General features: G+C 37.9%; 1 protein-coding gene across 8 annotated transcripts in view; it reads right to left on the reverse strand.

Moving 5' to 3' along the window:
• Positions 1 to 13,899, reverse strand: part of Ryr2 (ryanodine receptor 2) — a 600,588-nt gene that overhangs the window by 61,147 nt on the left and 525,542 nt on the right. For 5 of the 8 annotated variants that reach the window (XM_031357968.1, XM_031357973.1, XM_031357969.1 and 2 more), the window contains 4 exons: positions 13,429 to 13,452; positions 4,058 to 4,157; positions 2,337 to 2,416; positions 452 to 528 (listed from right to left, as the gene is read on the reverse strand). In XM_031357968.1, the coding sequence (XP_031213828.1) occupies positions 452 to 528; positions 2,337 to 2,416; positions 4,058 to 4,157; positions 13,429 to 13,452 (281 nt within the window). The remainder of the gene's footprint in view (positions 1 to 451; positions 529 to 2,336; positions 2,417 to 4,057; positions 4,158 to 13,428; positions 13,453 to 13,899) is intronic. The other 3 variants (XM_031357976.1, XM_031357974.1, XM_031357972.1) reach the window with 1 other exon arrangement.

The following is a 13,899-nucleotide window of genomic DNA, read 5'->3' on the forward strand; positions in this document are numbered from 1 at the left end:
AAAAAAAAAAAAAAAAAAAAAAAAAAACCAAAAAAAACCAACAAAACGAAAAACAAAAATAAATAAATAAATAAATAAAATAAAAATGAGAAATGCCCTCATTAAAAATGGTCCTCAAAATTCCCAAATTACACTCAATAGAATTTTTCTGTTTTCCCTCATCTTAAAACAAACTAAAGCTGTTAAGTTTTATTTATTTTCAAGTGTGGAGAATGTACTTCATTCTCAAAGCCCCCTATTGAAGCCCACAGACTCTAAAAACATCCACTAACATGGTACTTAAGACATTACTAACCCTCTAAAATCTAGACAGGTAATAAGGTACCATCTGCCCATCTCTTAAAGTCTTTGTTCACCAACAATTCCGGTATGTCTAATGACTGTCTGCAATGCCAAACAAATACTCTGAATTGTAGCTACTGGGTAACGCCGAGCAACCACACATCCTCACCTGCAGGACTGCATGAGGCCTGCCAGGCTCTGGAAGAAGCCTACATCCTTTTTCTCCTTCAGGTAATCCAGCATCTTCTACAGAAACAGAGAAGCCACATGGCTGCTGAGCACAAACGTGTTTTTAGCTTTTTAAGTAAAGAAACACAGAGACTCAAAACTGTTCCAAGTCCTGAGAATATGTGACTTTTGGACACTCAGCCTTCAGTGCGGTATCTCTGCCATCCCATGAGGGAACATCACAGATGAGGGCAGAGAGACCTCAGGAGCTATGGGAAAGGGTAGAATACTGTGGAGCACCATCTTCTGGCTATGTGGTGTTGTATTCTAGCTCTCATTGGCTGTGATTACTCAAATAAGCCCTGCCCTGCACAAAATTGGGACGGTCAATATTGCATCATGGAGATTAGGGATTGACAAAGCCTGTCCTTCTGTAAAGATCTTTAGGTACTTAATGATGGCTGGAGGAGGAAGAATCATTTTCTTTAGTGGTACAGCTACTGGCAAGTTGCCGGTGCTCCTTTGAGTAATTAAACCCTAATTAAGCTCACTGGGCCATCAAAAGACAAAGATAGAAACTCAGAGAGGAAACTAGTTGGGAAGAGGGAGGGGAACAGAGGGAATGGGAGGGGGATGAGAGAGGGTAACAGTAGTGAATATGATCAAAAATATATTGTGTATATATGTGTGTGTGTGTGTTCATAATGAAACCCACCATTTATGTATAAATAATATGTACTAATAAGCACAAATAAACAATCAAATGATGCTTTCTATTCTCAAACAAAGGAAGTCCATGCACACAAATATTTGTGTGGCTATTTTCCCCCTGAAATAATGATAACAATTTAAAGTAAGATGGGTACACACTGGCAGGTGACTGTAACTGAACAAGAACAACCATGAGCACTGTGTTGGGAGAATGATACTGGGAATTCTTTCCTGCCTCTGCTTAAGTATTTAGACACATAAGCTTTCATGTGGATATTTCACAGTTTTCCAGAAAAAGTTGATTCTGTAAGCAGCGTCAGCAATGGACAGCTGGAGCGCCCTCTTGCTGATGTGGTAGAACCTCGGTTTTTACTCCCTGGTCTTAGAATCTGAAGTAGGCAGGAACAACTGGCCTGTTTGGTGACTCTTCTTCATTCTCAGAGGGTTGTTCTGAGTCCAGCATCAATATTTTGGTTAATCACGAATTCAAAACATGCTAAAGCAATGCCTAGATCTGTCTCATCTTTGGACTGTTTCAGACCATCATAAAACTATATCAGCAGAGTTCCAGATAAAAAGTATAGGTTGGATTTTACAGTTCTACAATATGCAATATGGATACATATTCCATAGAACCCATACCTTAGATTAGAGATTTTTATTCTTTTCTTGGGATGGCTATGCACAGGATGATGTTCTCACACAAAGCTAGGGGCCACTAAAGAACTATATCGTCCTGCCTCTGGGACCAGAAGGAAAATATCTCAGCCTCTAATCATGCAGTGGGTTGTGGAGCCATGTCAAGGCAAGGGTAGTAAATGGTGCCATTTCAACGTGTGATAATTTGTGAAACACAACTCCCACTTCTAGGTAGTAAGCACCTCTATGTACAAGATAACAGAAGCACCCTCAAGAGCTTAGGGGAAGATACTGCTTGGCTACATAAAAGTAAAGAGGTCTGTGTGGAGGGAAGGAAGACCATGAGTGGAAGGGGTAAGGGAGGGGACAGGAGGGGCTGATGGGAAGGCAAACTGCCATATGACATGAAGCATTTGAAAAAAAAAAAAGAAGTGCCATTATGAAACTTAGTGCTCCATACAGGAAATACACAGTAAAGAAGTTTTCAAGGCAAAGAGAAAGTTGTATCAGGTGGCTTCCTCAATGATGTAAGTTACCTGCTGCACCGTGGAGTTGCCACCATTTAAAATAGCAATGCCCAGCTTCAAAGTAGCAGCCACCATTGGTCCAGTTTCACCTTAAAAACACAGAAACAGTAGAATTCCTATCATTCCTCTCATGGGGCTAACTTATGTTACCTCAGAAAACAACAAAAACACATGTTTTAAGTCCTTCTTACCCCACATAAATCTCTGCTTTGGAAAGGGGGCTGGCTGATGTGTGTAGTAGAAAGCATAAATGCAACCACATCACAGCAACCTTATGCTGCCCACATGTTGACTATACTCTGTATAGTGTATTTGAGAAAATCTAAAAAGAAATGGGAAGGAAACTTGATTCTGAGCTACTGAGGCCTGAAAGAGCTAATGTTCAAAGCTTACCATCTATTTTAAGATAGCATTTGAAGGAGTACGAGCCACTTACAGATCCCCTGAAGGAAAATGTCCTGCCCACTTCCAAAAGTGTGATTTTCATTTTTGGCACGCTGTTCATCACTTTTAATATACGTGTGTACTGTTTTATGCATATTTTCAGTTTTAAGCTAATAAGATAATGACAAAGCATAGTTGTCTATCATTGGTTGTATTTTCTTTCTATATATTTTACCTTTATTTGGGGCAAGAGGGTTTAATAGCATATATATTACTTTTTTTTAAAAAGTGCTACTTTTCCATTTTTTCTCATTATTTTTCCCATTTGAGTCCAAGTAACATTGAAAGTGTTGTTCTCATGTCCAAACTACATTCAGTTCATTATTTAACATCCAGCCTTTCTTGTTCTCTTTTCTACATGATTCACCATGCTCACATGTACATTGTCTTGTATGTAATATACAAAGTATAATATATAATCTATAAAATTGGCTAGATGCTGTATATAAGGAGGGATGTAAGAATTTTTTTCTGAGATGGTGTGACCTCACTTAATGTTAGATATTCCAAGTCCTCCCATGGATACAAGCCATAAAAGAGGATATGAAACTTACTGTTTTTCTAATTCTAATTCTGAAGTATGTGTGTGTATATCTGTTTGGTGGTAGCTAAGTGTATAAACATGTCTGACGGTGAAAGTGTGAGCTCCACATGTCTGTCCCAAGAGTGCATTCTAACTCCACGGAAGCTAACTCAGTTGCCTATTCTTCATGTCTGGTTAATTTTATCACGTGATTTAATTCTTTGCAACTTTTAAGTTATATTTAGAAATTAAAAACGTTTTCACAAAGATGTTACTAACATGAGAAAAATAAGTCTTTAAATGAGTGGTAGATGAATGAGGTAGACGTTAATTTTAAATAATTTATTTTTAAATGTCTAAACATTTCTATCAAAATTCAACAAATTATGGTCTGAGGACCAAGTATGGCCCCTGTCTACACATGTAAATAAAGTTTTATTAAAACACAAACCTGTGGGAGAGGGTGGGTTGGTGATCGGGGAGGGGAGGGGCTTTTTTGGAGGGGAAACCAGGAAAGGGGAGAACATTTGAAATGTAAATAAAGAAAATATCTAATAAAAATATTTTTAAAATAAAAAAAAAACCCACAAACTCTGTATTTGTTATAGTATCTAGAGAATGGTGCATGCTGGGTAGGTGGAGGGGGAGGGCAGGAATGAACCTCGCTCTTGCTGGCTCTAAGTAGCACTCCTTGTGGGACATGAGTTAACCTCACCTTTCCTGGTGCAGAATGGTGCCCTCGGGAGGCAGACATAAACCTTACCTTTGCTGGCGCTGATCGTCTGAAGAACCATCTCTGCTGCCCCGCGGTCATGCAGTCTGGCTTGCTGGTACAGAAGTTTCTGTTTTTCCATTTCCTTTTCCTGAACACAAATCCCAACCATTTATATAGTGGCCATCAGACATCACAGAGGCTCTCTACAGACCACAATTCTAGTTATCTCTTCATGTATGGGCTCTATGACAACATTATGGACCATTTCAATACCAACAATGTTATCAAACAGATAGGCACATGTTCAACTCATGGTTTAGTTTGGTTTGTTTTTCCCTTGATATTTTTTCCAGATATACTTTTAGTATTGATTCATCAGGATGCATTTTATTTTCTCAATTTTAATTGGCTGATCAGTCCAAAGCCTGTTTCACGCTTCATCTTTGAAACTTGCACGTTCCGATTGATACATCTGTGCATAGAGGTTGGTCATTTATTTTTGGCAATCTCCTAGGTCATGGCCATAACTTGATACTGCTCAGCAAATGGCTCGAGTTGCAAGTTACCAGTGAATCACAGAAAAAAAAACGAAAACAAAAAGAACGTTAACTTAGACGCCTTGGAGTTTAAGCAAAATTGAAAGCTGATATGGATAAAAAAGGTAGGCTTCAACTGAGTCGTGGATTTATGATACAGATCGCCCCAACTGCCCCCCAAAGAATAAGAGAAGCAATGTGCCTTTATATTTTGTATTCTCAGGAGGTGACAAAAGAGACTGCATGATGCTACTAGAGCAATGGCTGGTGTTTGCTCTTTTCCACTTAAGCTACCGCTGTGAACATAAAGAAGGAAATCCGAAGGAAAATATAAAGGCACAGGGAGTTCAAGGCCAGTATGATCATTCACTTGAGCAATCCAGTTCGCTGGAGAATTGAGACGGAACTAAGCAGTATAAGTTGTAGAATGCAAGTTGCATAGAGCCCTGTGACAGCGCGTCCATCAAATGGCGTGGTAGAGAAGCTTAATCAATGGGACATGAAACGCTCAATCAGCATCATGTCTGTTAACACAGCGGCCAAAACATACGTGACCTAGGGCAGTAGGCGCCGCAGCAGTAGCCAGGATGGCGGCTGTGCTGCCGTCAACTTTCCATCCAAAGTACGGAAAATAGACATTGAAAGATGGAAGAGGTTTAAAAAATGAAGGCTTGCTCATTACAGAATATGAGAAATAAAGTGAACCGAAAGGAGGGGGCAGGGGAGAAATGGGCTCAAACAAATGAAATAAAAAAGAAAAAGAAAAAGAAAAGAAACCTTCAAATCAAAAGCAACCGACACAGACATTTATGCTGTTACCAGAGAGTTCTCGCCGAGGCTGGCAAATTTGTTTCTTAAATCTTTGATAATATCGTGCTGCAAAAACAAAATTGATCAGGTGTTTTTGTTGGTTTTTTTCCCCGTACTTTAGTTAAGAGCTCCTGTGATAAATTTTTTTTTTCTCTTAAATTATGTGATAGGCCTAAATGGAAGCAGAGAAAAAAGAAAAGAGGCCGCTGTGCTTCATCTGTAGCCATGCTAATGCCTAAAAGGGTTGCCTTCATGTTTAAACCTCTTCCTGAGAAATCAAAAACAGAACAGAAACGAAACCACACAGACACACAAAACCGTACTGTCATTACAACACAGGTTTGAGAAAACAGGAAAAAAAAGAGACCCTTTTGTCTGCTCTTCAGTCATGGTTTAATGTTCATGATCAACATCTGATTCTTCCTTTCAGATCCAACAATCTTATACTTCCCTCCTGTCACCAGAGCTGAAAACGGAACCTGTATTTAAAAAACCCTAACCGACTCCATCTGCAAAAGAGACTTCGGGGAAGACCACATCAAGAAATGATCACTCTGGGGGACTGTCTCCTGCCATTTTCACTAACCAGTAAGGCCAGGAAGGTGGGAAGAACCATTCTAACAAATTACAAAGATGACCCTCAGAAAGCCATGAACAGAAAACATGGCAGCAGAGACAAGCCCTGAAGAAGGAGAACCAACCATCTGCTGTTTGTGCTCCGACCATGGTAGACTGGCTCAGAGTCCTCCTCACAGTGCATGAAGCAAACCAAGCTGCTGTTACCTTTACCATTGAAATCACACTACATGCTTGATTTGACCGAAGAGCAAATCAACTTCTTTTAAAATCATACTCCCTAGACAAAGACCATTCTCCCATTTCTCATATCTGACAAATAAATTTCAACAGTAATAAATGTTTCTGGGGAAGAAAGACCCTGAGAATATTTAAAACAATTGGACAGTGGAGAAATATTGATATAGAAGCAAAACAAACAAACAAAACAAAACGACAACAAAGCAAAAGCAATCTTGCTTCATGAAAAAAAGGCTGCAAATTTTCTTAGTTCACTGAGCTGGGGCTCTGTCTTCAGATCATGTGAGAGTACGTTTGTTTCTTTGCTTTTCTGGTACATTGTCTTTGAAAACCGTTTCCAGTTGTATCACTTTAATTTTTCACAGAGATATTTTATCATGACATTAAAAAAAATCTAGGTAACTAAGACAGGAAGATAGACTTCATGGAAAGAAATGATGTTTTTCCTTCAAACTGATTCAAGCTCACAAGCATGTGAGCTTCCCTATGCAAAATGCAAATTTAAAATCTCTCTCTCCCTCTCTCTCTCTCTCTCTCTCTGAGTGTATACACACACACACACATTACACACACACACACACACACACACACACACATACACACACACACACACACACATTATAATCAGCCCTGAAACTTGAGGTTCTTCTGCCTATCATCCTCCATCATATCCAGTATTTGAAGGAGGCTTTTTAAAACTCTCTTACTCAGGGACACAGAATCTTAGGTTTCTTACCCCTTGCTGATTCCATTTACTCCCCTACAGGTCTTACAGAAACAGAACTGCAGTTTTGTCTTTAGTTATTCCCAGGTTCCAAATGACTTGAAACAAAACCATCACCACAGCCTGAATGCTCCCAGAGGCAACTCTGGTTGTCGAAAGTTATCCTAAACCTGCTATTTTGACAAAACTGGCATCTTTTCAAGATCCACTAGTGTCATAAACCAGACTCCTGATCAAACTGACCAACTTGAATGAAAATACCAGGTACTGGGACATTTCCTTCTTGTGTAACTGCAGGCATGACAAAAATTACATCTTCTGCAGGAGACCCTCAAGCTTCCCCCTCTGATGGGGAAAAAAAAAAACCTTCTGAAGGGAAAATAAAGACACACACAGTTCTTCAACAATTTTCCTTAGTTGAGAATTGAAATAATCGTGAACTTAAAATTTTCCTTGATGCTTGAGAAAGAAAATAGTGCATCCCCCAAAATGTAGATGAGAAGGTATTTTAACCTGAAGACAGCACAGGCCAGACCGATTAATTTTTTTTTCTCAGTTGCCTGAACTTGGGGTAGCAGAGGCTCTGGCTGACCGATCTGCAGCCTGTGCATCAAAACAAAGAGCAAAGTTGCCTTGCCTTTTCTCTGTATTTCCAATATTCCAATAAGGTCTTCATGTGTTCCTCCTTTTTAAATAGCATGAGAAAGCTGCTATAATCTAAGCAAAAAGAAATTTCCAGAAACCGAATTCTTCTTAAGTATCCCTCTCATTTAGTAATATTCCATGCAAGTACCCTTTGATACCTTAAAGCACAAGGGGAGATGGAAAGTATCACAATTATAGGCAACTGAAGAAAAGATGAGATCTGGAAGATCAGTTGGACAAACCGAGTGACAAGGGATACACTGGTTTACAACTCAAACAAGCCAAATTAGATTAAAGAAAACTACCACAAAAAGTGAGAATCTTATTCTGCAGCTAACCATGTTGTTTTACAGCTTTATATTGGCCTTCATAGAGAATTGATTCAGTTTTTTTTAAAAAACAAAACAAAACAAAACAAAACAAAAAACAAAAAACCACTTAGAAGATTCTAACTTTACTTAACGATATAGGCTTTTCAATCTCTTAAGAAAAAAACTTGTGTTTACCAAAATAAGGGGCATGTAAGGATGGGAACCTGTTGCAACTACAAAACCAGCAAATACTTATCATATTATACTTGATGCAGAGGAGTTTGGAAATGTTCAAGAAAATCTGAATGAATGTCAAACAATAAGATAATATGGCACCATGTTACCATGTGGGTATGATCATAATTTGAAGTATTAAAAGTGATATCTTCTTATTTGAAAATCTAAGTGATACATTGTGAAAATACATTTAGTTACTTTTAGCAACATTTCAATCAAATAGGACTTCATAATTATGTTAATGCAAATAAATGATAATTATTAAACTCTCCACTTTAGTTCATTTGATATTCTCTTTCTAACTTTCATTCATTTTCAAACATTGTAATAATTTAACAGAATCTTCTCTATGGGATAGGCATAATTCCTAAGGCTCCCTATTTAATAAAACCATTAAAAAACTATGTTTTTATTCAAAGCATGTTTTGCTGAAATAAAAGGTTAAATCAACCTCACTAATATAGTCAGACAAGAGAAACCCCAAGGCAGAAGTGAATGTTCCAGCCAGCATGTAGAAGGTTCTGGAAGCAAGATTTATTTCATGGTGTGCTTTTACAGTTTGTTCCTTCTAATATGATGTGGGCCTGGATTTTAAGGTGAATGATATTCCTCCTTGATTCAGCATTTTTAGAAACAATTTAGAACAAATGTGTTGAATAATAAATACATCCAGCTCAATTGAAACAGTTTCTATCAAGTCTAGCCAGTAGAATTTATTCTCTACCACAAAAAGAGCTCAAGTAATGAACAATTAAATTCTATGAAAAGAGTAATTCTAAAATCAAGACTTACCAAATTAACAATATTAAACCAACATGGTTTATCCTGAACACAAAATTAATTTAAAACTGCCTGTTTCCTACTTGCTTTTGTTTAAAAATTACTTAAATGGAGAAAAAGAAATGCCACACAATCCTTCCTCAATTGACCAAGCCTGACAAAAGGACAAAATGGTGACTACCATGGTTCGATCATGTGATGGTTCATCTCTATGTCAACCTAACAGGATTTAGAATTACCTAGATGACAAGACCAATGACTTCTGTGTCTATGGGAAGTTTGCCATGGGGATTAACAAAGACGAGAAGACACACCCTGAATGTAGACAGTGTCAACCTTGGGTGGGGATCTTAAATTGAATAAAAAGAGAAAAATAAGCCGACCACTAGCATTTATCTTTTTTATGCCTCCTAAGTGGAGATGCAGTGTGACTGGCTGCCTCCTATTCATGCCTCCGTGGCTTCCCCTATGATGGACTGCCTTTCAACTGTAAGATAAAATAAACCCTTCCTTCCACAAAGTGCTTTTCTCAGAGGCATGAGAAAAGAATCTAATACAGATCATCAAGGTATGGAATGATGTCATATTACTTTGTGGGGAATGGGGAATTAAAATACCTTTCATAATTAAATGTCTCTAACTCATCCCTTGATTTTTTTTTTTTAGAGACCATAACTCTACAACTCCAGTGTCCATGGTTATCAGTTCTCAAATACAGTTCTTATTTCTTATTTCTGTAGATCGGGATGGTCTTGGACTTACAGAGATCCACCCACCTCTCTGCCTCCAGAATGCTGGGATTAAAAGCATCACCACACCCAGCTCTCTTAATTCTAACCTAGGGTAATTCTGTACAAGTGGCTACATCCTAATGGAGCTCCTGTTCCTAACTGATGGTATCCCTTTAGCTTAGAGAAGGAATTTTCTATAGAATACCTTAGAGATGCACATGTTCCTTCTATTCTTACATGTACTTAGTATCCATCCTCAGTTTGTATACAAAGACCTAATAACCTTGACCGAATTGTTGAGGATGTTTTCATACTTCACAACTTGACTTCAAACAATGAATTCTACTGTGTTCTTAAATTTTAAAATTCTGATTCTCTCTAAAGAATTATTGTTTATTGACCTAATTAACAATTATTGCAAATTTAAGCTCCTAGAAAGCTTGGCATCAAATGTGTTGGTAGTTGCAGCATATTGGCAAGATCTGGCATGAGCTTGTGAATTTAATTTATTGTTGAGATTCTTTCCTATGTGGAATGCAATATTTTATCTCTTTTACTTACTGCATTATATGTAATTACATGATATTTTAAATATCAAATGAGAAAAGACAATGATACATGTGTATTCAAGTTAAATGTTATTTCCTATATATTTTACTATGAATTATTTTTATTCATACCAACAGAAATTTATTTCCTCTTCAATACTTCCCAAGTGCTCAGATAAACAGTAATAAAAATTTGATGCCTTGACCAAATATTTAGGTGTTAGTAACTGTGAAATTGTCCTCAGAAATAAAAAGAACATGTATGTACAAACGGAAAAACACCGAAAACTTAAAAACAGGTATGACCCTCAGGTTTCCAGGACAAAGATCTTAATTTTTAAGCCATTTAAGATGACCTGCTGAAGGCCACCTAGCACACAGGTGACCACTCAGGTCTCAGGCACTATATAGACAGTTCTGTATAGCAGGCTCATTCTGTTGTGAAAGTCCCTCTCTATGGACTTCTATGATTTTCTTTAGAGAAAGTAATATCTATGAAACACAACAATAACACCAGACCCTTAGAGATCTAGTCATATATAGGCAGTGTTCTGAGAGACAAACAAGTGTTAACTAATTTAATGCTTAAAATTCCTGTGTACAGTAATATCTGTAACTTGTCCCATTTTTTAAAGACAGGGAACCTAAGGACACAGTTCACATAGGTAGGTGGTATAGCTGGGAGTCAAACGTAGGTATTTTATCCAAGGGTCTACCTTCTCATTGACTCTGTTCTTTCTTATTTAGTCTACATAACTTGGTCAAGGAAAAGCTTCATCCAAGATTATTATTTTAAAAGCCTGGACAGGAAGTCAAATTATTATACATGTAAAAAAAACTAGGCCATTGTAACATTAAGTACATGTCTTCTATACATTGTGGAAGGGGCATTATTCATATGCATGTGTTACATGCATATTCAATCTGAAGGACACTGCTCCCTGGGAGCTCTCGAATATGAGATTTAGCATTCCACATCTACCTAACAACCATCTCTCAACACTTTAGACTGGATTCTGAGTCCTGAAGGCCCTGTAAGTGACTATGACTATGAAATATCAATGCAACTACTTCAATCATCCACCAAGGAGACTCCGTCCTGATGAAGCCTGCCCTTCAGGGTTGGGCTCTGGACAAGCTGGAGCTAAGATGGCTCTAGCTTCCTGGGAGTTGGCTGGAAAAGCCAATGACTACCAGGGGGCATGTAGAGATGAACTTCTGTTATCAAAACAACATTGAAGACACTCAAGTGATGAGAGAGGGGAAAAGGAGTTAGCATTTTGATCCCCACTTGCTATTTTCTGTGATTTTTAAATTTTCTTGTATTAGCCATTGGGGGAAATTTGCTTCTAATAACACGTTCCTTAACATAGCTATTTCTGTACTGTCCTTGACATCTTTGCTAAATATATTATAAAGAACTTGAGTAGAAACTATAGCCAGTCTTAATAACCCACCAGTGACTGGGATACAATTCATTCTCCACATACTTTCTATCTTTCCAAGCTTACATAACATAATTTCCTCTATGAGTTATCGAAACTCCCCAATAGTATTTTAGTCAGTATAAGGGGAAAATTCCACAATTAGATTACACAGAAATTATGTCAAATAACCAGACACTGAAGTATAAATGGTCTGATAGATCACTAAATAGATAAAGAAACTAAAGGACCAGCTGTCTGGGTAAACCTTTTTCCTGTTTTTATTAGCCTCAAGTGGTCAACCTCATAGTAAATGGTTTTCATAGGTGATGGATTGCAAACAACTTATTTTTAAACTGAAAAACATAATGACAGTCAGCTAGCATGCATTAAAAAACAGCATGTTACTGAATTGGGTATGAATCTCCCAAGTCACTCAGAAATCAGAAAGCTACTGGTGTGTAAGTGAAACTCCTCAAGCATGGCTGACTGTTTTACTCATGAATGAGTGGCAATTTCCAGGAGCTTTAAAAACCTGTCTTGGGCTGGGCTGGCCATGATTTCCTGGCCCACTTCTATTTGGGGATTAACATTCAGGTCTCACTGTTAGATGAACTTGACTAATGATGTAAACCTTTCTGCCTGCCCCAGCTCTGTACCCTGGGCCTCTCAGTCTGGGCCTGTAAAACAATTCCATTGGCTTGTGGATCCCTAAGACTTCATTCAGCCTTCCCAGCAATTTGTCTGGCTAGAAACTTCTCATCCTATTCCATCTGATCCATTCCTCCTGGTGCACCTACCAGAAACTCTTGCTTGCAAGCACCCATGCTAACAGAAGCCCAGTGTTTGATTAGTGTTAGAGGGCTCATTCATGTTTCCATTACTTAATAATTCATATGAGTTGTAGCTAAGGTGAAAATCAAAATGTAAGATATTATTATTGGAGCCACCATTATCTATTATAGAAGCTCACTCTGTTTTTCAGGGTGATGTCCACTTATGCCATGGGATGTGATAGCCATCAGACTGGGGCTGAATCTGACATTGTCATCCACTTGGATTTTTAAGATTACAATGATCCAGATATATAATAAGAACACCATATTCCAGTGAGCTAAAAACATTACAATTTGTTTCTTCTAGATAAATTCTTAATAGCCATCATTCCAAAAATAAAGCCATTGAGATCATTGCCTCCCAGGCATATTTATGATCAACTTTTCTGTTAAAAGTAGCCTCATGAAAATCAAACTCACACTTCATAGAAACCATACAAAGGAAAAACATCTTGTAATTCTAGGTCAACATGTCTTCTATTTGCAAAATTTCCAGATGAAATATTTAAAATGCCAAGAGGCAGAAAACCATAATCTAGAGTCCTTTTCATTTAATGAAGTGCCAAAAGTCAATGTTAAAATTATGATACATACACCCCAGGATCTAATTAAAGAACAAAAAAGAGAGAAAGGAAGGAAAAAAAGAGAAGAAAAGAAAAGGCCATTTTACTATCTCTGCTTTAAGTAAGAAGTCTGGGACAAGTCACATTCAAACTGCTGAGGCCGAGGCCATTTCTGTACAAGACAGTTTCTAGTTATACATTCGTCCACTAGATGACTAGACTCATCCAGCTCAATATACAGCTCAGAGTTAGCACGGAGGACATATTTTCAAATCATGAGTCATTTAACTGGCAAGAAGAATAAACCAAAGAAGGGATGCTATGCACGACAAACTGGCAAAGTGATTCTGAAGACCTTTTCTCACAAAAGAGTCCAAGACTTTGGGTCTAATACAGGTAAATGCCACAAGAAACTGAAACTCAGACCCAGACAGATACACACATACACATGTCTTTACCTTGCTGCGTTGGGATCCTGTGACCTTAAGGAAGGATGAGGACAAGAAGCAAAATAGCAATAAACAGCTGCTCTGGAGACAACGGATAACCCGCAAAGGAAAACAGTAATCATTGGCTGCCCAAGGACTGTTCTACATCACTTGTCCCCTTACGGGAAGAATGGACTTAAGACTAGAACTCACACATGTTGGCAAAGATTGTATAGGAAATTAAACAGGGCATTTTGCTCAGCCAGCAATTGTCATGGGTCATTCTCAATTTAGGTTGTTCTTTGGTTTATTTGTTTGGGGTTTTTTAATACACTGATTTCAATGCTAGAGATGGTCACATTGATTATTTCTGGAAGTAACATCAGTTCATTCCTTGGTTCTATGTGCTGTGTTTCCACCATAAGTTAAGGACTCATTGCTGGCTTCTCATATTTCTCCAGACTTCTAGCTCAAAGTCCATATAAATGAACTAATAAGAAT

Source organism: Mastomys coucha, unplaced genomic scaffold (assembly GCF_008632895.1).
Source record: "Mastomys coucha isolate ucsf_1 unplaced genomic scaffold, UCSF_Mcou_1 pScaffold7, whole genome shotgun sequence".
Taxonomy (NCBI): domain Eukaryota; kingdom Metazoa; phylum Chordata; class Mammalia; order Rodentia; family Muridae; genus Mastomys; species Mastomys coucha.